The sequence below is a fragment of the Lygodium microphyllum genome, chromosome 12 (assembly GCF_053477565.2).
Source record: "Lygodium microphyllum isolate KBCC chromosome 12, Lygodium_microphyllum_v1.1.10, whole genome shotgun sequence".
NCBI classification, from domain to species: domain Eukaryota; kingdom Viridiplantae; phylum Streptophyta; class Polypodiopsida; order Schizaeales; family Lygodiaceae; genus Lygodium; species Lygodium microphyllum.
This window is the reverse complement of record NC_141146.1, coordinates 112,657,114-112,682,911: the sequence shown is the minus strand read 5'-3', so window position 1 is coordinate 112,682,911 and position 25,798 is coordinate 112,657,114. Positions and strand designations below refer to the sequence as shown.

The following is a 25,798-nucleotide window of genomic DNA, read 5'->3' as shown; positions in this document are numbered from 1 at the left end:
TTTCTTCAGCACCTTACTCAAATCGGTGGTTTACTTTGTCCAAGAAAAATGGATCTCTATGATTCATTCAAGATCTACAGCCTGTTAATCAAGTCACAATCCGAAATGTTGGTTCGGGTCCAATTGTTGATGAGTTTGTTGAAGCTTTTGCATGGAGAGTAATTTATTACATGGGTGACATATATTCAAGAGATGATCAATTTCAGCTTTCATTAGAGATCCGAGACATTACCACAATGAAGACACCTCTTGGGTTGGTCTACATGTGTACCTTACTGCAAGGTGTAACAAATTACATGGCTCACATGATGAACGCCATGCACAAAGTCTTAACAGACTTTGTTCCACAGCTTACTCTCCCTTTTCTTGATGATGTACCTATCAAGGGATGTGAAGTCTATGAAAAGAATGAGGAGCTTGACGAACATGGTTGCATGGCATTTATAGTTAACCATATTCATGATTGTGACAGGATTTTGACAAGGTTAAAAGAGATTCATCTTACCCTTTGTGGAGCTAAATTGATTTTTGGAGTTGAAAAAGTCCTGGTGGTTGGACATTTGTGTGGCCCCTATGGATGTAAAACTTCACCAATCAAGATAGATTCCATCAACAGAATGTAAAAAAAATGCACAAATATATTAGAAGTAATTTACTATGCTAAGATAGATTGCATATATTAAACCTATCAACCCTGAATTAAAGCATATTGCAACAAAGGAGAATCCAGTTGTTGACATGTTGTCATGCGCAAGATATGACAATGAAGAGGAGCTAATGAAAGAAGAGTGAAACTACCTTTTTAGTTGTTGCATATGCAAAACCAATGCTGAAAACAGCAAATGCAGCTGATCTTTTTAATGGTACAATATTAAGTATAGCAAGAACAGAAAAAGAAACCGAATCAAATAAAAAAATAGTAGTAAAGAATAAAGACTTGCCTATGGAAGAAGGGTGGTCACCTAGATGCCAGCATGCTCATTGCATTACTCAAGTTCTAGTTCATTTCCTTGAAGAAGATTTGGCTGAAGATCGGCCAATATTTGAGTAGTACAATGAAGAAGAAGCAGACTTGGACTGATGAGGAGTTCAAGCATATTAAGAGGAAAACTTATGGCTTTTTTCTTAAACATGGGCATCTATGGAAGCACACAAAGAAGAAGAAATAGGCGCATGTCCGAGTTGTAGGTAACAAAAGATTGCAGCAACATGTAATAAAGGAATTTCATGAAAGTTTGTGGGCCAGCCATAGAGGCATATTGGGAACCTTTATTAAATTCAAAGACAAATACTGGTGGCAAAACATGTATCGAGACATAGAGCATTTTGTTGAAACTTATTATGTGTGTTAGATGTACTCTATGATTAAGCATCGAGATAGGTTACAACCGACTTATCCCTTGTCTATACATTATAGATGAGTTATTGATCTTGTAACCATGCCTACAAGGATATGGAATATGTGGTATTTAGTGCTTGCAAGAGAAGATCCAACCAATCAAGTGGAAGGTAAAGCTTTAACAACCAAAACCACTCAAGTTGTTTGTCATTTTTTGCTTGAAGAAGTACTTTGCAGATATGGCTGTGTCAGTAAAGTAACCGTAGATAGAGGAGAGTTGGATGCCGATGAGGCACGCAACTTCTTTACTCAATTGGATATCAAGTTGGCTTTGACATCAACCTACAATCCTGAAGGCAATGGGAAGAGTGAGAGAGGGCGTCAGCCTATTCTCAAATCTCTAGCAAAGTCTTGTAGAGGAAAGATTAAAGAATGGCAAAAAATGCTACATTTTTCATTATGGGCTGACTGGACTACTCACAATACCGTAACTCCCTATATGCCAGCTGAACTCATGTATGGGCAGCAACCAATTATGCCAACGGAAGAATCTATTCTCACATGGAGTCTTCTAACTTGGGAGGAAGGCATCAATAGAGAAGAGTTACTGACTTTATGCATATGGCAGCTAGAAAGCAGGCCTGAAGATGTTCATGCAGCCATTGAGAAGCTAAAAACAACAAGACTAAAGAACAAAAGAAGATTTGATAGAGGCAACATCGACTTCGGCCAAGAGCTATCCAAGAAAATGACTGGGTGCTTGTCTATAACAGCAGCCTAGACAATCAATGCAGTGCTTCTAAAAATATGGTAAAGCGTTGGTTTGGCCCATATGTGGTAAAGATAGTACATGACAATGCTACATATTCATTCACTGAATTGGATGGGACAAGCATGAAGATACCCATAGCTGGAAAAAGAATCAAGCTCTTCCAGGAAAGAGAAAGTTCAACATATGAGTTAGAAGACTTGGATATAATCCAAGAGCATGAAGACACGGAAGAAGAATATGACATCAAAAATGGACAAGAGCATATGACAGAAGAAGAAAGCTCCTAATACATAAAGTGGCACATGCCGGAGGATGTGCAGGTTAGGAGGGGGTGAATGTCATGGGATTCTTTGCCCATGGTCTAAACATAAAACTTTTATCCTTTACATATATCACTTAGTCACTTGTAATCTAGACATGCTACATAGAGACTTGCCTAGTGCAATAAGTCTTAAAAACCTAAGCTCACCAGCATATGGTATGGTGTATTTGAGATGGGGCTCTCTGCCTTAAAATACAATAAATTTATTATGGGTCATTGACAAGATGATTGATTTTGGTTACTTACCCTTAACCTTCCTTGCATTGCTTACATGAAGTTGCTACAAGTTCTCTAAGTCATGGAAACATTAAACAAGAAGAAATATGATCATGAGTAGATGACTTGGTAGGTTCCCTTGGGTTACATTTTTCCAAAAGCCAATGACGAGGTTATGAACTTAAGATATTCAAGAGTTTCAAGTGTATTCACGAGCCAAGTCACAAGGAAGATGGAGTTATCTAAGTTGACTAAGCGTTGGACATTGTATGTGTCTTACACCTTAGTTGTGTGACCAAAGATACATGTAAAATAGTCAACAAAGAAACAAGAGGGCAACGTGATCAGCATCACATTTTTCGGGACTGAAACAAGGAGCATCCTGGATGGAGGAGAATGAAGCTCATACACAAAGGAACTCAAGCAATGCAACCACAAACATCTGAAGAAGACTCCACTTGACATGTAAGTACCACTATTCCTACGCACTGATGAAATTGAAAGCCACCCTTGGCTGTGTAAAACAGGGCTGAACTATGTATTTAAGGGCAGCAGCCCATACTTACAAAATGCTCTCTGATGATTCTTGAAGAATATATATTCTTGATTTGGGTATTCGTTTATATGCTGAGCCTGATCTCCCATGCCAAGGGAGGCAACAAATTTACCCTCTTGAGTTCTATAAGAGTTGAATGAGGACTGCTTTTGGCTGTCCAAACCTGTAATCTGAAGGGCTGAGGTTCATCTCCTTGCATTCTTGTCTAATATTGTTTCATCAAGGGCTCATTCTTGCTCTTGGAAGCCACCATTGAAGAAGCTTGAAGAGAGGAGTATCTAGAAGCCTTCTTGACTTGGAAATGTGATGGAAGTGGGTTGAAATAGGTAGCCCAAACAAAGAATTGAGGGCAACTGTACATTTCTTTCTCTTCTTCAAGATTCATGATCAATCATTGGTCTTACTCAACATTGATATGCTTGATGCAAGTTGACATTTCATAAGGATTGTGGAAGGGGCATCAAGAGAGCATCTTGATTGCTCTATATACATGCTTGGGCTAAAATAGGTAGCTAATAACAAGGCAGACAAGGGCAACAGGATTTCCTCCTCTCCTACTTCTACATGCTTATTACAAGCTACCTATTGCTTGTTACATGCTCTTGAATCTAGGGGCTGCTTTTGTACTTCAACAAAGTGTCTTCTTGGAAGGTTGATGCCATGTATATGGACTAAAATAGGCAATCACACAGGGATTTTGTGGACAGCGGTCCTTTTCCTTCTCTATTTCTTCATACAGTGAGATAGACACCTGTATTTTGCTGATCTTTACACTCCATGTTAGGGAAAGCTTATGCTATTATCAGAGGTGAATTCTGGAAGATATCTGGGCTAATTTGGGGTTGATATCTTCAACCATAATCAAAAAATTAGCTTCAACATTGGTCTTTTTGATTCATTTCTTGCTCTTCAGAAGACATCTTGTCAAAGATATGTAAGTCTTATGTGCCCCTAATGTTTATAGACCATTCATAAAGGCTTTGAGTTGGATTAAGATGTGCTTTTTCGCCTTATTTCTTGGCTGAAGTAACTTGCCCCTATTTGAAACTCTATTTGAAGCTATCTTCAAGCAAGTCTCATTTGCTCTAACTAGCTTGTATTTAACTCATAATTGTTTGGCCCTTACAGTCTACATTAAATATATTCATACAAAGTTGAATCATGCTTTGGCATCATGTGTGATTGATGGAATGCAAAATTGTTTATGTTACATGATAGCATATTGTACTTGAACACGTATCTTGTGATTGCTCTTATGGTCAATAAAACAAGCTTGGTTTAAAGTAGATCTTAAGAGGCAATACTCTTGTGGTCTTTGCTAGGTACATGCAATTGGAAACTCTATTGACATCCTTGAGAACTTGGCTTAAAACCTTCAACCCTTCTTTTATCTCTACCAACTTCAGAGTTCAAGCTCTTGATCCCTCATACATTCTTCTCTCTCAAACCCCTAGGTTGACCTTCAACCCTACACGCTCCGACAACATGCACTTGAGAGAGAAACTTTCAATGAGCACGCATTGTTTATTGCACGCATCATGTTTGGGATATTCATCACTAAGATAGGAACCTCTGGTTGAGTGAATAAGGTGGTTGGGTGAGTTTTGAGGGTTGTAAAAGGCACTGCCAATTGTGAGACAGGTTGTTTTATATGGTCAAGATATTGAGGACCATTATTTTTCTTGAGCAGCAGAGAGATTTTGGGTGGGTGGAGTGGACTACGACATTTCTTCTTGATGAGTGTTGAGAGGTGAGGTTAAGGATTAATTATAATAAAGGAACTATGTTTGCATTTTGCATGATGCACGAGCATATGTAGCTAGCTAGGCACTATTTCTCCAATGCATACATAATTTTCGTGTGAGCATCGCTTGTTTTGGTTGCTTAGCATGGATCCAACATTGCATATTTCTCAAATCATGAATGATTGAGCATGGCGTATAATGTCAAACCATATTCTAGTAGGTTGCATTGCATGAAACTAGTAGCAGGAAGACAAATGGAGATTATTATCAAAAGAACATTGACAGGTGCTATGAAGGAGAAAAATTGAAGGAAGGATCAATGACAAGCTAATGGAGGTGATCCCAATATGGACAGTGTTGGTTTCAACTATACTCATGAAAAGATTGTTTGAACTAAAGCAAAAGGAAAGAGGCATTAGTTTGTGGTCACTCATCAAGGACAACATTTGAAAGGATTTAACACGAGTTTGCTTTCCCGTGTATTTTAATGAGCCTATCTCTTCATTGTAGAAGTGTTTTGAGGATTTGGAGCGTTCCTATCTTCTTGATCGGGTTAATGAATGGGGCAAACATGGCAATGAGTTTTTGAGGATATTGAGTGATGTAGTATTTGTCGTTTTAGGGTATTACAAGTTGAAGATGAAAATTTTCCTTTTAAATCTTTTTGGAAGTGAACCGACCAAGCAATCACATCTCATGAGAGCTAATGGAGGGGTTTGCAATTATTTATACCAGTTGAAGCAACCTCTGAATGGACCAAGTTCTTTGAGAGTACTTGAAGGTAGCAATACACTTGGAAAGCTAGAAATAGCATGGCAAACAACCCTAGGTGAACCTTGATGCCTCCCCTTCAATACAGAGATCGCCCCCTTTTTCCCAGACCAAACGAAGATCACCATGTTTCCTTCCCAGAAATAGTGTTCTTTTTCCCCCCTTTTTGCCATACAGCACGCAGCTTTTTGCTACAGAAAAGCGGCCCCATTATTACCACAAGCTTTCAATTTCCCTTGATCTATCAACCAGTGAAGAAGCCCTGCTGTCACACCTTTGGTAGCTGAGAATACGGGAGATAAATTGTCATGCTGGACAGGGCGGGAATCATATTTCCCAAGAAACCCCCCAGCTGAATCAATAATAACTTTTCCATTTTTATAAGCACAGACCTGGATGCCTAGAATTTTTTTCTGCTCTGCCAATTCCAAAAGCAGCTTGTGTAACTTTTCCAGTAGCTTTCTCAATGATTCCACCACAAAACCACCCATAGGTTAGTGCATGGTATATCTGTTTGGAACCTGGAGTAGAATCTGGTGTGGCTGCAGCAAGCTGCTCTAATAGTGCATCCCAGTTGCACATTAAGAAGGGATCTTCCCTCAACAGCTCAGCAATAGCATTATGCAGTCCAGCAGTGCAGCACCAAGCAAAACATCCTTTTCCAATAGCCCCTCTCAAATGATCTTAGCAATGTATTTCAGAAAATTACAGCAAGGACAATGTGTGGAAAACTCTTCATATCAGCTGAAAAATGGGCTTTTATGGTATAATGGCCAAATTGCCATCCCTCCTACCTCCCCATTCAAGCAAAAAATCATGCAGGAGATGCATTCAGTCCCTATAGCTGGCCATTTGGGAGTCTTTAAGACCTATGACAAAATTGCTAAAAGCTTTTACTGGAAGGGTCTTTGGAAAGATGTGAAAGACTTTGTCTTGGGCTACGTGCCTTGTCAGCAAAACAAGGACAGCACCTTAAAACCAGCAAGTTTACTTCAGTCATTGCCTATGCCTGAAGGCAAGTGGACACACATCACTATGGACTTCATTACCAACCTACCAGTGACCAAGAAAGGTTGGGACAGCATCTATGCAGTTGTGGACAGACTCACAAAGGCAACCCATTTCATTCTCACAAAGACTCAGTATAATGCTTCTCAAGTAGCAAGCCAACTCATGGAATATGTTTTCAAATTACATGGCTTACCACACGTCATTGTGCATGACTGAGATGCTAAGTTTATAAGTAACTTTTGGCGGGCAGTTTTTAGCTCTATGGGCACTTAGTTAGCCCCTTCCACTGCTTACCATCCACAAACAGATGGTCAAACAGAAAGGGTTAACAAATGGCTGGAAACTTACTTGAGGCATTTCTGTCATGATGTGCAGCATGCTTGGGACTCATGGTTGCACTTGGCTGAGTTTGCCTATAATAACTCTACACATGCTAGCATTGGAGTTTCACATTTCGAGTCCTTGTATGGCTATAAGGGGCCCCTTCCTATGGTTATCTTCAATGATAAAATAAACCCACAAAGCAAGGAAGAATTGGAGAGAATGCAGGCCTTACTACAGCAGTATAAAGCTAACTTAAAGAGAGCCCAAGATCAAATGAAGTTTTATGCTAATGACAAAAGACAGGATGTGGAGTTCCAAGAAGGGGATTTGGTGCTCTTGAATGTGCCTAAGTCTAGATATGCCTCCCTTAAAGATGGGTCCAACAATAAGTTGGCACACAGGTTCTATGGACCATACCAGATTATCAAGAGAGTGGGAGACTTGGCATATCGATTGGCATTACCCCCATCTACGAAGATCCATAATGTCTTCCATGTGAGTCAGTTGAAGCCCTTCATTGGCTCAGCAGTGGACTATGTTGAGGAACTCCCACCGATAGATGAGGAAGGCATCATTCAATACATACCCGAAAAAGTCATTGGACAAAGGGAAAAGAGGCTTCGCTCTCACTCGATCATGGAATACTTGATTAAGTGGCAAGGTTTACCACTCGAGGAAGCTTCTTGGAGGCCAGCTTCAGTTTTGGAAAAGTTCTCATACCTCTTAGAAGCAGATTTGGCTAAAATCTAGCTAATTATGGCCCTGTTTCCCCCCCCAAACAGACTGTAGACAACACTCTGACTTAAAGCATATTTTATTGTGCACTACGGACAGCAATGTACACCATACATGGCCTGAAAGTACTTCTCGAGAGCTCTGTTTTGATATATAGCACACCCCGTTCTCAGCCCCCCACAGAAAGTTATGACAGATTTACTACAACATGGTCCTGTAGTAAACATCATGCTGTCCACTGTCTGCAACCCACATTTACTCCAGTTATTTGGGTCAAAAACTCATGTTTATAACTTCCCAATAAGACCCATGTATCATACATACCCCATGGCACATCATACACAATAATACCTCTTCATTCATCAGTGTACCCTTGTAATAATGTCGTAGAGTAGTACTCTAATCGGCCCCTCCCAATTACCACAAGCCAAATTGTTTTTGAGGGCAAAAACCTTCGGGTGGGGATGGAATGTAAGAGAGGGGGATTTAATAATGGGGAAATACTAGCTACACTGGCTGGTATATAAGGCAAGAGAGACTTACTTTTTTATTATTAAATAAATATACAAGTCTTCTTTCTCCTTCACCTTGCTCTCCAAGCTTCCACGTCTTCCTTCCCTATCTTCTAGTCTTTCTCTCTCTATTTCTAGTCTCTCTCTCTCCTCATAATTGTCTTTCTCTCTCTTCTACTCTTCTTCTTCTTCTCTACAGTCTTCTCTCTCCTCTTTCTCTCTCCCAGTTCCTCTCATTGACAACCTTGCTAGAACCATGTGTAGTTGGAGTAAGGACATTGGATTCTTACTTGCTAAATGGGTAGTAATGTTCGAAGCTTAGATTCAAGTTAAAGCTATAGAACATGAAACAAATGTAGCATAAAAGGCCAGATCAAAGCGCAGAATAACACTATGTTCCAAGACAAAGTAGATAAAGATGACATAGATGAAGTAAAATCAATAGCATAACTTACTAGACACAAAAGCCAAAAGGTAAAACCACAAGTTATGACTTTATTCTTCTCATTGTGCTTATGACTTTATTCTTCTCAGAGCACATGCCAAAGGCAAAGGCACTAGCTATGATGACAATGTGCTCTCTCTCTCTCTCTCTCTCTCTCTCTCTCTCTATGCATGAATCCTTGATGTGTTCGAAGTTGAAGCAATCCACATACTACAAGGTGGTGTTGATGAACAGCACCACCACCCTGAGGTTTGCCTCCTCTAGCATACCACACCCTTCTAGCTAGAGTTTGCCAAAAGATGTCAAACATTGTGGAACAAGTAAGTTTTCTTGTCGAGACACTTGTACATCATGGGGATTATGGGTTCATGAGTACTTCACGTTGCCTATGATGAGCACTGCACTTGAGGGTCATCTCCTGATCTTTCAAATACTTCCATGCCATGGGTTGGGTTGAAGCACATTTTGCACCATCATTGAGCACTAGCACAACATGAGGTGGCCCGCTTTAGCTATATGCAATAAATCTTAGTTACACGCGCACTTGAGAGAGCACCTTTCAATGAGCACGCACTATTTATTGCGCGCATGATGTTTGGGATATTCATCACTAAGTTAGGAACCTCTTGTTGAGTGAATAAGGTGGTTGTTTAAGTTTGAGGGTCGTAAAAGACACTACCGATTGTGAGATGGGTTGTTTTAACTCATCAACCTCTTGAGGACCATTATTTTTCTTGAGCAGCAAAGAGATTTTGGTATGGATGGAGTGGAGTACGACATTTCTTCTTGATAAGTGTTGAGAGGTGGGATTAAGGATTAATTCTAATCAAGGAATTGTGTTTGCATTTTGCATGACATGTACACATGTAGCTAGGCTAGGCACTATTTCTCCAGTGCATACATAATTTTCTATGAGCATCACTTGTTTTGGTTGCATAGCATGGATCCAACATTGCATATTTCTCAAATCATGAATGATAGAGCAGGGCATATAATTTCAAAGCATATTCTACTAGGCCACATTGCATGAAACCATTAGTAGGAAGACAAATGGAGATTATTATCAAAATAACATTGACAGGTGCTATGAAGGAGAAAAGTTGAAGGAAGTATCAATGACAAGCTAATGGAGGTGATCCCAGTATGGACATTGTTGGTTTCAACTATACTCATGAAAAGATTGTTTAAACCAAATGAGAAAGAAAGAGGCGCTAGTTTGTAGTCACTCATCAAGGACAACATTTGGAAGGATTTAACCTAAGTTTTCTTTCCCATGTATTTTAATGAGCCTATCTTTTCATTGTAGAAGTGTTTTGAGGATTTGGAGTGTTCCTATCTTCTCGATTGGGCTTATGAATGGGGCGAACAAGGCAATCATTTTTTGAGGATATTAAGTCTTGAATATTTGCCATTTTAGGGTATTACAAGTTGAGGATGTAAATTTTCCTTCCATTTTAGGGTATTACAAGTTGAAGATGAAAATTCTCCTTTTAAATCTTTTTGGAAGTGAACCGACCAAGCAATCACATCTCATGAGAGCTAATGGAGGGGTTCGCAATTATTTATACCAGTTGAAGCAACCTCTGAATGGACCAAGTTCTTTGAGGGTACTTGAAGGTAGCAATACACTTGGAAAACTGCAAATAGCATGGCAAACGACCCTAGGTGAACCTGGACACCTCCAAACTCAACAGATTTTGGGAAGTGCTCGTACACAAAAGAGATTTGATGTAAGAGTGAGGGAATTGCCCTCATGGATAATTGTTGAGAGACTTTTCCTGTTATCTTTAAATATAAGCAATTAGATAGACAGTCAGTTGGGTCCATTGCAGTTACAGATACCCAAGATGGAAAGTCGTATGACACTTTGGGAGCCAAGGAGGTCTTTGTGGAATCTTGTGAGCTGGATTCTGATTCCTGAATAGTGTTGTGATACCACTAAAGAGCACAAGTGGGAAGACGCAATGGAAGTGTACATGACGGGCAGGTGGCAGCATTCTGACAACACGAAGGCGACAGATTCCGAAACACAGATGACATGGTGGCCTGTGATCAATGACGGCGGCATTCTTGGCGCAAGATGGCGAACACAGGGGAGCCAGCATATTTTAGGAATGCAAGTAGAAGATTCTGCGACCATTTTCGCTATTGACGAGGCAGGGTGGCGGCTTCAATTATTTTCATAAGCTTAAAACGTTGAACCTTAGAAAAGCTTAACGCTTTGAGCTTTTGTTTTTTTCATAATCGTAAAAGGATTTTGGAAAGCAAACAACGGATACAAAGCTTAGGCTCTTTAAAATAAGCCTAAACACAAACGTGTTATGAAAAATCGATATAATGTGGTAGAAGAGCTCTTAAGAGTTAAGGGCCTTGCCCTACTCCTTGCATTGCAGTTTGTAATTTGTGAGGAAAGCATGTGTGCGAGTGTGGACTCTTATTTTTCCAATTGAGAAGTTTGAGAATTTGGAAGCTGAAGTGTTGAGTCTCCGCTCAAGTTTTTTCAAGATACAAGATTTTAAATAATATTGGTGTTGGTTTCAAAGTTTGTGATTTCAAACATTGCACAAGGTGTGTGATGTTCTACCGAATTGAGTTTTTTGTTTTTTCTGAGCTACAAGAGGTATTGTAGGTCATTTGTTTTCGCTTGTGGCTTTTGTGGGGTTTGCAAAAATTTTGACTTTCTTCGTGCTTGTGTTGTTTTTGAACAAAGACAATTATCCTAACCGGCACTCCTTAACATCTCGTTATCAGATTGTGAGTGAGGCTAACTCTCGATCACCACTCTTGTAACAACGTTTACATGTGTAGAGTGAATGTGGACTCTTAAGAGTAATTTTCCTAGAAACTACTTGTGATTGAGAGGTGAAAACTAGCTTTGGAGACTCCTATCCATTTTCCTAAAGTTGGGATTTTCCACGTCACATGTAAGGTCGTGTTATTATAATCCAAGTATATCGGTTTCCCAAGTATCTAGGTGGGGCTTTTTGTATGACAATATACCATACAGAGGGTTTTTACCAATAGCCCTTGAGTGCACATTAAACACAAGATATGTCAGTAATCCACCCATCGAGGCTCCTATTGGGATCCAAGAGGCTAAATCAAAAATAGCTCTATCACATATCTTGGTTAAATTGATAATACACCTTGGATGAGGGCCACTCGGATTAGGGTCAATCGTCAACAAGTCATCCTAATGTGAGGGAGAACATCTTAACCCGTTAAATACAAAGCAAAAGAGGTCATTTTATTCATAGCAATATGCGGTACAAAGGGGTTTTACCAATAGTACTTGAATGCACATTCAATACGAGACATCTTAGCAATCCACCCAACAAGACTTGTTTGGGGATTCAAGAATGTGTACCAAAAAAGAAATGAGATAATGGCTCATCAAATTGATAATATACATTGGATTGGTGTCAATCATCACTAGGTCCTCTTAATGCAAAGAAGAATATCTTCAAAAGTTAACTATGAAGCACATTACCACCCTTACATACATGCAACTTTGATTTGTAGCCTCTCTTTGAGCTTGTATGTTGAAAAACTTATGGATGTATTCTATAACCTAGAACGAATGAATTGTACTACTTTTCACTAATGCGGATTTTTCTAATACACCTTAGATGTCTTTGCAATGTAATTTCACAAAGGCAAAGAAAACAAATATACATGTAACTTCAATTTGTAGCCTCTTTGAACTTGTATGTTGAAAAACTTGTGCATGTATTCTATAACCTATAAAGAATGAAATAGTACTTTTCACTAATGTGGATTTTTGTAAAACACCCTAGATGCTTTTCCAATGTAATTTCACAAAGGCAAATAAAACGAAAAGTAGCTCATCACAAGTGTCTTGGCTCTATTCTAAGTTTGGTATTCCCAAGTAGTACTAAATTATATTTGGAACATTACGCTTATGTTGTATTGTTTTTGTCTTGGCAAGCAAAGGGATTATAATTTGGATGTGCTTTCCAAGAAATACAAAACACAATCCCTGTGAAAGAGCATCACAATCAAGTTGCTACGATAAAAACCACCACTTAGAAAAGCCAATTTGATAGAAGGCCACAATAAGCTTGCGCCCTAGATACTTCTTTGTTTTTGGAATTAGTATATCCATTATTTGAATCCTCATCCTCGAGATGAAAAAGAATGGCTCAAAATTTTGTGGAAACATCTATCTAAAGGCATTACTTACACAATTCTCGAGTAGTTATATGCCGAGCCCAAAAGATGCAATAATCGAGCTCATTATGGCAATTTAAACTTTTGAAGTAAAAATTTTCCGAAGTTCTCTCTCTCTCTCTCTCTCTCTCTCTCTCTCTCTCTCTCTCTCTCTCTCTCTCTCTCTCAATTTTAAATTAACGCGTGGAAATATTTATATCAAGTCTTCAAGCCAGCCAAGCAGGACAGCAACAATACACATGTGAAGCCAAAAGGCTAGCAGAACATTCTACAGAAACCAAAACTCCCTAAAAGGCTATCAAGCACCATTCCAAAGAACAAAAGAAAGGGATCATGAAGAAGGCACACCAAGAGTGGAGCAAACGGTATCCATGCATGAAGCAGCCACCTCTCTGATTATGAGGCCAGATCATAGAAGAATCTGCCACAAGCAAGCCTTGCACTCGTCCCACATGGCTGTGGAAGGCCGAATCAGAGATAAGAGTATTGCAAGCCCGCCAAATATGCCAAAGACCAGTCCATCACATTAGGTGAGAGGCAAGGCTGATAAGACTGCAACTTGGTTGAATAGCTCTCTCTCTCTCTCTCTCTCTCTCTCTCATATATTTATGCAATGCACACATGAGCATAGAATTAAATCTACACCATTAACAATTTGACTCGATTAGAAAGTATCATAGGTGTGTCTTGGATTCTTCTTAGAAGCCTAACATAAGCCTGTGAATTTTAAATTAAAGGTCCTGCCATAATTGAAATAGGGTCACATCAACCAAGTTTTTGGGATCGACTTGAAATTTATGGACCCAATCAACTACGATGACTGTTTCATACTTGATCATATGGTCATCATCACAGAAATTAGAGTAAAGATGTGGGGTCATAACACTGCGAGAGGGTACTAAAAGTATTACAGATGGCCCAGTGTCCCTGATAATTTTCATTACACATCTCTTACATGACATGAAAAAACATTGTGATGGCAATTGAGCTATTTCAACTTGAACATTAGGACAGGAACCCTCAAAAAGGCATACATTGCAAGTTACAACATCATGCATAGCCACATCAAGGTAATGGTCCTCCATTGCTGATGGGAAGAAAAACTTGCATGTACCTAGAGCTAAATTGTGTTCCATCCCTTGTTTCCTCCTCTTCTTTTGGTAACAGCAGAGACTTAATCCAGCACAGTTTCTCTTTTCTGATACCTGCAGATGTTTAATCAACTCAATTTCACTCTTATGCACCATGTTCTGTAATGTGTCACATGCCATATTACATATACATTGGTTCCATGTGTTTCTTTTCAGATGTTTGCAAAACCAAGAACATTTATTTTAACTAAACATCACGCATGCCAACACCTGATATGCAGGCTGCATATCATCCTACCAGTCATTCTCGAATTTCCAGTGCTGTGAAAAGAGCACCACTGCAAAAGCATATGGCAACATTACCTAGACTTCTCTTGTGATGTATCCCAAGTTTTGTGTGATGCATCTGAAGACTGTTGGAAGTAATGAGAGTTGACAAATTCATGCCAGGCCTCAAGCATTCCTATGGTTAAAGCCATTTGCCATACAATGACTAGTGAGATAACAGAAGCACTACTCAAAGCTTAGGAATGATCAATACAAGAACTCTGCCATGTACATACAGACATAGAATGCTAAATGTTGCAATGATATGTTTCACAATGATCACCATCCAGAAAAGTCCTTGAACTGGACCCCAGATGCAGCCACTTTCCTTTTCTTTCTGTCACTTGCTTCTAGACTTTCCGGCTCTATCAATCTTTCTTTTGTGGATACTTGCACTTTTGAAGTTGGAAGATATTTGCCCACACCATTGCCAGTTGCTGTTAAAGTCACATCTGAAACAGGATTGCTGTACCATGTACCAATTTTCTCCTGACATACCATAGAGCCCCACAGAAACCATTTCAAACTTGGGACAGTTGATGTTAAAAGACATGGAGAGCACTAATGAAGAGTAACCAGTCAAATTGGTTGCACAATTAGCCTGTGCAAATCCAAGGAAGCAACTTACACTATCCTCATCATGCTCCTCTGCTGGTGCAGTTTTTTCTTCTTCTTCATCAGGTTCTGTGTAAGGGTTTACAAAAACCGAGACTCGCAAGATTTTGATTTCCTCCTGTAAGAATTGAGATCCAGGTTTAGACATTGACTAGAAAGACTGGTAAATCAATGCTTGTTCATTTTGATCAACCAAAAGTAGTTATAAGATATAATTCTGATATATTTCAAATTACAGTCTGCATATTAATCAACAGCCTCCTTTTATTCCAGAACATGGTACATGCATCAATAGAGAGCTTGAACAATTGTGTCTAGACCAAACCAGCAGGAAATTTATTCTACTGCTAGAACATACAATCAAACGCCTAGAACCTCAGAAGTTTATAGCTACAACAAACTTCACTAATACCAACCAAGCCCTCGCATTCAAGCACTGAAGGTTAAACCAACAATATTTTGAGCACTTAGCAACTAGTATGGTGGCAAAAGCTGAGTGGTGAAAACCTACTATTGGCATAGACGGGGGCAACATCATCAGCGCAGGACAGCGGTGAGATCAAGTTCACAAAAGTTCTAGACAAGGAGGAATGCCATGCAGAAAAGTTTGTCATTCCGTTTACTTTAATCAAATAACTGGATAAACCTTGTAATTGAAATGTTTAGGAACAAGCTTCAGAGAAAAGTATGAATCTGTAATTCTAGCAATCAAGACAAATCCTTTTCACACAAATAATAGTAATTAACAATTCTGGCTAAAAGTGCTTTTACCATGACTTCATACCCTCCAGATTTCAAATTCTCCCCAATACAAACTTAAAGAAATGGCACTATTGGAATGCAAAGAAATAATGATAGCTTAAGTGCATAAGCATGCAATTGTAGACCATGCAGTCACTTAAAAAATTAGCAAAATCAGCACAACACAGACTGAAATACATGGATATATCAAATGGCATACCAAAGGTCGATCATCATCGTCCACGGGGACTTTGTCCATAACTGAAAGAACATCCATGCCACCAACAACTCGGCCAAATACTGTATGTTTGTAATTGAGATGTGGTGCAGACTTGTAAAGTATGAAAAATTGAGACCCATTTGAATGTGGTCCACTATTGGCCATGCTCACCACACCTCTTCCTGTGTGCAAAACCTTCGAATTGAACTCATCCTTGAAAGGCTTCCCCCATATTGACTCTCCCCCTCTTCCCGTACCTGTGGGATCACCACCTTGAATCATAAAATTTCTGCAAGAAAAAAGGAACAAACGTTGGTAAAAGAATCACTGCACAACCATTTGGCAATCTGGCAATTCCATTCTAAAATGGAAAAAACATTTTTCCTGTACAGACCATCTGATTTCCTTTTCACACATCCCTTGTGTTAGACTATTTCTTGTTAAATTGTGTTGGATCATTGTTATCCTCTACAGGCCTTATAATCTTGTATTTGTCTTTGTCTCTTTTGAATGAGGTGTTTATTAATAGAATTTCTCCTTTCTTTTGTTTGGACACTTCTTGCTATTTAAATTTTAAGATTTGTTAAGAGCAGCTTTTATGGATAGTTGTCTGTCAATTTGTACCTCCATGATGCCATGGTGAAAACTGCACGCTTGACAGTGCAGATAAGGACATTTTGTCTTATAGCATGGTATGAAACCTGGCCCAAGGTTGGTGAGTTATGTATAGTCGGCATGAACTTGTAGCATCAATTGAGAGTATCTTTAAGCGATGTGTAAATTGTAATTTGCATGCCACCGATCTGACACTTGCATGCAACAACTTGTGTACAGACACAGGCCAAGTAATGGGTAAGAAAGTTTCAGGCTGCTCCCTACCAATCCACCAACTCCTGTTTTGGGGAAAAATAGTTAAAAACTTCACAATAACCTGCTTCCTGCTTCAGTTGACCTTCCCAACTCCAGATGACTGTCAAAACTGCCTGCCATCAAGCTGCTGCCCACCAGACCCTTTCTTCTACACCTCTCTTTTCCTAAAGTTTGCCAATTTTAAGAACAATCAAACATACAAGAGGCAATCTGGCCAGCATGCAAAATCCATCTTCACACCCCCCCCCCAAAAAAAAAAATGCATGTGTGCACGTGCACACACATACATACACACATCTACACGCACGTGTGTACTCTTTTTTTTTCGTAATGGATGTTATATTTATAAAGTACTAAATGACAAAAAAGTTACAAAAGTCATGGCAAAGACGCAGAGGAAATTGCCATATGCCAGGGAAGTAAGTCCTCCCGAGGGAGTAAGTCAGAGTGCCGAATGAGATCTATCTGCCAATGCAAGAGACCTTTAAGCCTAGCAATATGTCCCTAAACATTAGAGGCTGAATCAAAAAGAAAAGCATTCCGAATGGTCCAATTGTGCCAACAGCCCCAGTATCTGAGAAAGTGAAACAAGATCTTCATATGCGACTGTGCCGGTGTGGGGTATTTAGGCCGCACAAAAACCCAATCAAAAGGGCTTAGCAAGAAACCAACCACAGCTCGCCAAACCGCTAACAAGAGTGACCAGATTTTCTTAGCGAGAGGGCAAGAAATAAATCGATGACGAGCCGATTCCACACTGGTGGTGCAAAAGAAACAATTGCCGTTGGAGATTCAACGCTTGGAAAGTGCTGAAGCAAGAGGAAGACCACCAATCATCACCCTCCAAAGAAAGACCTTGCATTTGAAAGGTGTCTTGTTCAACCAGCCCTCCATCACAGTTACCTTCCACCATGATTGAGATTTATGCAATTCCCATACAGTATTAGCTTTAGTAACCAGCCATTGATGATCTTTAATCAGAAGATGATACACCTGGTTAGCTGAGGCCTTTTCCAAATTCAGCCCGCCTGCAAGGTCCAATCTTGCTAGGGACGATCCGAAGCAAGGGCAGGAAAGGGTTGTCTGCTCTGGAGCACCATCAAAAGCTGTCCCCATAAATCACAGTATCCACAAGAGATCCTGAAAAGCCTCCTGGCTGTACGAAACGATATCAACACATTGCGATTGGCAAGGGTGGCATCTGCAACTGAAGTCAAGCCCAAACGTGCCATGCGGTTAAATTTTGGTCTGAGCTCATGTTTGCCTTCCCAAGAAAGTAATCGTGAGGCTGCCAACAATTCCAATTGAAAAGAGTTAGTAGCTAAGCGGTCCTCCGCTGAATGCCACTGAGCCTTCTGGAGAACCAATTTCCAGAAACATACCAAATGAGCGAGCAGGGATGATGAAGGACTAGAAAACCGAGAGTCTGCATTAAGAACATGCCACCAAGAGCTCCGAATTTGGGTATTACCATGCACAAGCCCGTGATCCTCAAGACCCACGGGTGATGATCCAAGCACATGGCACGAAAAAGAGACCAACGGAGTGCCAGCATATGAGTTTCGACATCCAAAATAGCCCCACCACCCATGCGTTTGGGGGTACATGCATGCGACCAAAAAATCGATGAAACGCCTACATGCAAGGAGTCTTTCCATAACATGAAACGAATGTACTGAATAAGAGCATTCAATGTAGTAGTAGTCCAAGGCAGCAATGGCAAGACATATGTGAGCATTGGCAACATAATTGTCTGAGCCACTTTGAGGCAAACATGGAAGGGTCAAGCCTGTGACTTCCAATACAGAAACTTAGCTACCAATTTCTGTAAAATCTACTCTAGTAGTTGCTTTGGCCGAACATCAACACCCAAAGGGTATCTAAGATGCCTCACAATGGAACCACGGGGAACAACCATTCCCTGCCAGTCCAATGACTGCAAATCTGACTCCGTGTTACTGAGAATGGCTGATTTCAAAGCATTGATATGAAGACCAGAAGCATGACCAAAGAGAGCCCAAACATCTAATGCTTTGCGAAGATTATCCTAGTCCGCACGCAAAATCATAAAGCTATCATCAGCCAAGGATTGACTAATGAAGTGCTGTCCAAAAGGAAGAGACAATCCAGCCAACTGAGTAGAAACTGCCATGTGAGATAACATTGAAAGAACCGGATGAGTCACAAGGGCAAAAAATAAAGGACTCAAAGGGAAACCCTGTCTCACAGAGAGTGCAAGGACAAATGGCTCGGTAACACCACCATTCAGTATAACTCGCGAAGAAGCCGCAGCACTAATGGTGTAGATCAAACAAGACATCCGAGTACCAAAGCCCATAGTAGACATAAGTTCTACAATGAAAGACCAGTCTCAATAATCAAAAGCCTTTTCCAGGTCCAATTGAATCAATACCACCTCCTGATTAGAGTACCTTGCATAGTCAATAGCCATTTGCACATTTAAGACATTATGCAGAATGTTTCGGCCCTTAATGAAACCATATTGAAGAGGATGCACAATGGCAGGAAGATGCTTATGGAGCCGATTCGCCATCACTTTGGAAAAGATTTTATACATAGAACCCATCAAAGAAATTGGTCGCCAATATTTCAACATAGACGGCGAAGGAACTTTTGGAAGCAGTTTGATAAGTCCTTTCCATGAGGAAGGTATGAACCCCGTTTCCCAAACCTGCTGAAACATAGCCGTCAATGATTTCACCAGTCGGGTAGCAAAAACCTCAAAGAATTCATTGGTGAGACCATCCCAACCGGGACTTTTATCCTTGGGCAAGTGTAACAAAACATCCATAACCTCCGCCTCACGAATATCTATCTCCAAAGTAGTTTACATATCATGTGGAACCTGATTGTGGACCAAATCATAGAAAACTGAGCGAGCATGAGTAATTTGGTCAGAAGGTGAAGGAGTAGAACCAAGAAGGTCTAGAAAATAATTCCTACACATATTCACAATACTCTGAGAATCAATGACCATTTGACCTTCTGCATCCTGGAGTCTAGTCATATTCTCTCGAGCAGGAGATGCATGGAGAGCTCGAAAGAACTTATGAGTCTGACAAGCACTATCTTGCAAATTCTCAATCAAATTTTGCAATTTGGCCTGCTGATAAAAAACTGCCGACAACCCGCTGCACATTAGAGAGCAATCGTTCAAAAGAAGTATTGCCCTCAGAGGAGAAGTCCAATAAAAATCTATGAATCAATTGCTGCATATAACCCTGAAAGATAGAATGCTTCAAATAAGACGAGTTGAAACGCAAAGGGAGTCTATCCAAAAATTGCTTAAAAGGTGCAATGGGTTGTACAAGCATCTCAAGCTGTTGAGGAAAATGGTCCGACAAGGCATATTGCTACAACACTTTCATTTCCAACATCTCAGGAAAAAAAGCATCATCCTGCATGATGTACATGCGGTCCAACCGCAACCACGTAGTTGTATACTGCGCAAAATGAAAAGTAAACCAGGTAGAAGAAGGGTGTAGCCATGACCAAAGATCTTGCTTAAGTACGACAAGAGCAAACGCATTCCACGCACGACTTTCCGGAGCGTCCATCACCGAATGCTTTCATGTGGACTATGAAGGATCAACACACACATTAAAATCCCCCATCAAAAAACCCCGTTTGCCAAGTGACAAGGAAGTTTGCAAAGTATTCCAAAGATCCCGACAGGATAAAGGATCATTTGGAGCATAGAGCCCAAGTAACCATAAGATCTCTCCTTCAAATAAAACTTCAATCACCACAAAACAACCATGTACAGGCTGATATTTCTTATGTACAATCATAAGCACACCAGAATAATACATGGCATGTGTCCCTGCATAAAACAAGCGAAATCCATGGCAATCCACAACTTTTCCTGCTTCACCGTGACTCTTGTGCTCAATAGTACACAAGACATCCCACTGATTCTCATGCAATAAACTCCACATGGCATGTTGCTTATTGCAACAAATGCCTCACACATTCCACGTGGCTATCTTCATGTGTATTCAAAAAATAAAATCAAGAACGAGACAAAGCTTGCCTCGATTTAACCTTTTCTGCTAGAATGTCAAGGACTCCCTCATCCAAAAAACTAGCTAGCACGGCAAAAGAGTTATGACGGCCATATTTAGAGGTAGACGGTGTATCCACTGTCTTGGGGATGGAATAGGGATAACGACGATCCCATGGGGTAATCACCTTACCTCTAGCATCAAAAGCCAACTTAGCAGGTGGGCCCTTCGGACCATCCATATATACTTTCCTAGTGGGCTGATTGCGAGGAGCAGAAGAAACCATAGAATGAGTAGTGTGCTCTGAAGACAACATGTCTTTCCTGCGCATATAAGTACGCAAGGAATCTTGTGAAACATTAGGCACAGTATCCGCCATGCCAGCATCAAACCTTTTACCTTTTTTGGCACGTACATCTACCCAATCATTGTCACGGGAATCCAAACCCGAAACATTTGTTTGCCTTTATCCAAAACTTTAGGTGGCTGGGTCGCATCCTGCGACGGAGCATCAAGTACCACATCTTCCATGGGAGGCAAAACATGTTCAGCATCTGAAGTCGGTTGCTTCGCTGGACATTCGGCCATAAAATGCCCCAATTTTCCACACGAAAAACAATGCCCTGCAAAGTTACCCCATTTCAAACGAAAGTACAAAGTATGCATGCCAGAGCAATTAAGATATAACCAAGCAGGCCTTTTCCGAGCAATGTCCCATAACATACACAAACGGTTATGATTCGTGGCCCTTCAGCTCGGAGAAACCAAAACAGTGCCCACAACGGCCATGGTATCCTTTAATAGAGGTCAATAGACCATATCCACAAGCCATCCACCATTCTCATAGAGACTACGTGCCATTACATTAATTTTGGACCCATGGTCCCAAGAGAGCAATGCATGGCATCTCCCACTCACATACCTTCACGACAGTTTTAGTTGTACCTCTTGCCCAGTGTGTACGAGAGTAGTGGTTGTTACAAATAAAGTGAGTATTCTCTTCCTCACAAACCTGCTACTGCACAACTCCCTTATGTGTAGTACTACCCACCATAACATTTTCAGCCATAACTTCATTTGTTCCACCCTGATACAGCCCATTTTCAGCATCAGCCTGTTTTATGACAGCAATGAAATCATCAATAGATTCCAACTGAATAACCTATGAATTCATGTCTTATTCAACTTGCAACAATGCTTGAGTAGGTTCTCCTACAAATTACCTTTTCCGCTTAATGATATCTATTATCTCATCATGGACCACACGCTTAGTGATGCCAAGAACCTCACCAAACATAAATTCAACCTTTCTTCCAAGAATGTGTTCCTCAAGCACTTTCTTTATGTTAGTTGTTGTCTCTATGTCTAACTGCAACTTGTAACCAAGCTACTTACCTCTCTTTTTTTCCTCTTGCTTCTTTTCATGTGAGACATCTTCCATTATATGTTCTGGACTAGCTTTTTCAGCAACTTTTTGTTGCTCCATCTTGCTTTGTGACATACGCTTTGAAAGACCTGCAATGGAAGAACCTGCATCCTTATCTCTTCTTCTCTTTTCTTCAACAATGGCATCCATATTATGCACCTTAGCCAAATATGCATAGGCAATAAATGAATCAACGAGAGCATCCCATCTAGTTTTATTCCATATGCTCAAACTAGCGCCTGTCAATTCAGCCCTAATTGTCTTCGCCTTCTCTACACAAGCCAAAGTACATGACCATACAACAGATTTTGCATCAGCTTTGCATACATGCAAAGAACCATATGATTCCTCAAGTTACAATCCATATGTGGCACCATATACGGCTGCAAACACATTTCTTGCTACGAGTTCTTGCAAACCCTTCTACATACCTTGGCTCAAGAGACAACCACGTTTCAATTGCAGGAATTATTCTATATTTCCAAAACACGAAGTTCTTTGCTTCTGCATCATGATAAGCCATATACTCCCGCTTTTCATATTGCAAGCTATCACACTATATACATCGTCTCTCGAACCCTTCTTTAACAAGCCTTTGGGCTACTGCCCGCCTCTTCTCTTCCACTTTCTCGTCCAATTTTATAGCCTTTGAGTAAAGGCCTGTCATATTCAAGTGCATATCACACAAGCTTTTCACCAATTCATCCATAACATCTCCTTTTTGGGTCAGACCAGCAAGCATAACAGATTGTTCAACCATAGATACAAAAGGCTTTGCTGCAATTTCAAGACTTTTCATAGAGACTATAAGCGTAGACTCAATTCCCAACCTCAATCTCATCCTTTCTCACTTCACAATCATATTTATAGCATCGATGACATGAGCCCACTCAGATTTCAGCTCAATTTCTGAGGTTTCATCTTCTATCCAATCAATCAATCTCTCTTACAACACAGGGTCAATAACTTTCAACAATAACTCAACTTTTTTAGTTTCCAACAATTGTTGGTCATCCACATCCAATTGAGCATAGCAACTTTCAAATTCACGCAACAAGGTTGTAGCAACAAGACCCTTGTTAGGTTTTTCCACCCAATCTATAGACGTCTTCAGTGTAACTAATCTTGTATCTTCAAGAAAAAACACCTCTAAGAGCCTTCTTAAGGCAACCCAATCAGAATCTCTTCGATACAATTCAACCAATCATTCTTGCAATGCATGCACACTGAAACGGAAAAATACCGGCTCCATGCATACTGAGGAACCCCATGAAAAATCATCTTGTTTGCATATACCCATAGATAGATTGATACTTCCTGCCCATTATATTGTTTCATCTCATGTCCCACATCCTGCAAAGCATGCACAACTGCAATATCAACTTTTTCATATTCCTGCCTTCTTTATTGTTGGGTTTGCTGCTGCTACAACTACAATAGCAAGACCACTTGTTGCATAATATCTCCTAAACCAACACCTAATGAATCCCCCATGATAACACTACTTCCGCCGACATTCACATTGAATTCACCAATGTCAGAGCGTGTAAGGTTGAAGGTCTACCGCACAGGTAAGAGACAGAAGGGTGTGGCAAGATTCAAAGACAAACAACAAAAAGAAATAGAAAGATTTTAGAATATAGGTAGAGTCAAGTGAGGCAAAGAGAGGAGAATCCTAGTGATTTCATTTGTTAAGCTCAACAAAGCAATCATCCTGTAATACATCTCATAGAACTACCAAGACATAGGTAGAAACATACACTTGGGATAATAGCCTAATACAACTGAGACTATGGCTCAAAACACACACTGACATATGACAAATCTCTGTTGAACATTATCCATAACTTATAGGAATCACCTCATAATCTCATACATGTTTATCAATCTTCTAGTGGTAGATGGTAGATGGCATCTACCATAGGCAAGACATATAACCACTAATGCATTACTCCTTGCCGACACCCTATACGGCCCTTCAAAAGGACTTCAGCCTTGTAATTACAGTTTTATTACAACAGGAAAACATGATATAGATGCTGCCCCAAATCCAAGAGAAACTCTATCTTTGTTGTCTATACTATGTCTATCAAAGGTAGAGATTAAAAATCAAGCGGCAAAACTCAATAGAAGCCTTGTTTGAGTATCAAATCTCCATTTCCAGCTTGCTAGCCTGTTCTTGATTGTTATTCATAACCCAAAACAATCCACACAAAGAGCATAAACTCATCAAAACTCTTCTTTGATGATCAAGGAAAGCTTCCCTATTTTTCGGGACCAAGAATCAAGTGAGAGATCACCTCTAACAGCTTATTGCCTTCTCTTCCCCTATTTTCCCCCTTTCCAAAAATAGTCCAAATACATCACCAAGATGGAAATTGTGATGGACCATATATTATATACATGATGTGTGCTACTAAAGAGTGGTGTTGCCTACATGCCGATGCTCAAGCTGGGCAGACGAAGGAAATTTTGTAGAAGGGAGTGTGATAGGTGATAAGAACAAGTTACAGCCAAGCCAAGATCGCCACCTAATGTTTCAGCCCTCAACTTTTTGTTCAAAATTCTTTTTGTGGACATGATACATCTAGTTATTTCAAGCGAAGGGTGGAAGCTTCAACCATGGGACAGATTTGATGTTCCTTTTGCTAGGATGATTTTTCAGAGTGAGTATGTTTCAGCCCTTGATTTTTTATTCAAAATTCTTTTTGTGGACATGATACATCTAGCTGTTTCAAGCCAAGGGCGAAAGCTTCACCATGGGACAGATTTGATGTTCCTTTTGCTAGGATGATTTTTCATAGTGAGCATGTAAATGATAACATCTAACACTTCTTAGCACCAAATTTGGGGGGAATATAGCGGTTGCTTCATGCAATGGAAAATATTGGTCTAGCATTGGAGCAGCCTATTGTTGTAACTAGCCTTCTACCTTGCATGTCATTCTTTCATTCAAGCAACTCAAGTACATGCAAGTATTAGAATAGTCTAAAACAATCATCTTTGGATAGCTTGTGGCATACTCCTCACCAAAGAAAAACATTTCACGCAGACAATTCTGTGACTCACTTCACCCACTCTCATAGGCACCTTGCAAATAGGTGGAGGCTGTTCTTATGGAGCAAGGCATCTTCACAGTTCAGCTTTCAACACCAAAAGCGGATAGGGAGTTGATGGATAGCTCCCAATTGTTTCCAAGACCAAGGTCATCTACATGGTACCCTTATACAGCCACACTATATCATGCTTTCACCGAAGCCACAAGTTTCCAATATACTCAATGGCCCTTCTTTTTCCAAGACTGGTGACTGGTGGTAGAGTTCACCACCAAGTCCAGGATTTCAGCCATTGGCACCGCCCTCCCACCTACCTTTGAAAATGGCATCACCATTGACGGGTGCCAAAGGTTAGGTTAGGTGGGCAGTCAAAACCACCTCTTCCTGAATACTACTGACTTTGAAGATTATAGCAAGGACACTGTTATCATTCAGCTGGTCATTGTCATTGGTTAGTGGAACAAATATCTCAAATGACTTGACTTCAA

General features: G+C 40.2%; 1 protein-coding gene across 7 annotated transcripts in view; it reads right to left on the bottom strand.

Moving 5' to 3' along the window:
* Positions 1-13,642: 13,642 nt before the first annotated feature.
* The window catches only part of PUB49 (plant U-box 49), a 93,908-nt gene continuing 81,752 nt past the window's right edge, over positions 13,643-25,798 (bottom strand). For 3 of the 7 annotated variants that reach the window (XM_087689838.1, XM_087689842.1, XM_087689841.1), the window contains 3 exons: positions 15,934-16,222; positions 14,986-15,090; positions 13,645-14,846 (listed from right to left, as the gene is read on the bottom strand). In XM_087689838.1, the coding sequence (XP_087545964.1) occupies positions 14,637-14,846; positions 14,986-15,090; positions 15,934-16,222 (604 nt within the window). In that variant the 3' untranslated portion in view covers positions 13,645-14,636. Of the gene's footprint in view, positions 14,847-14,985; positions 15,091-15,933; positions 16,223-25,798 lie in introns of all 7 variants that reach the window. The other 4 variants (XR_015692687.1, XM_087689839.1, XR_015692686.1 and 1 more) reach the window with 4 other exon arrangements.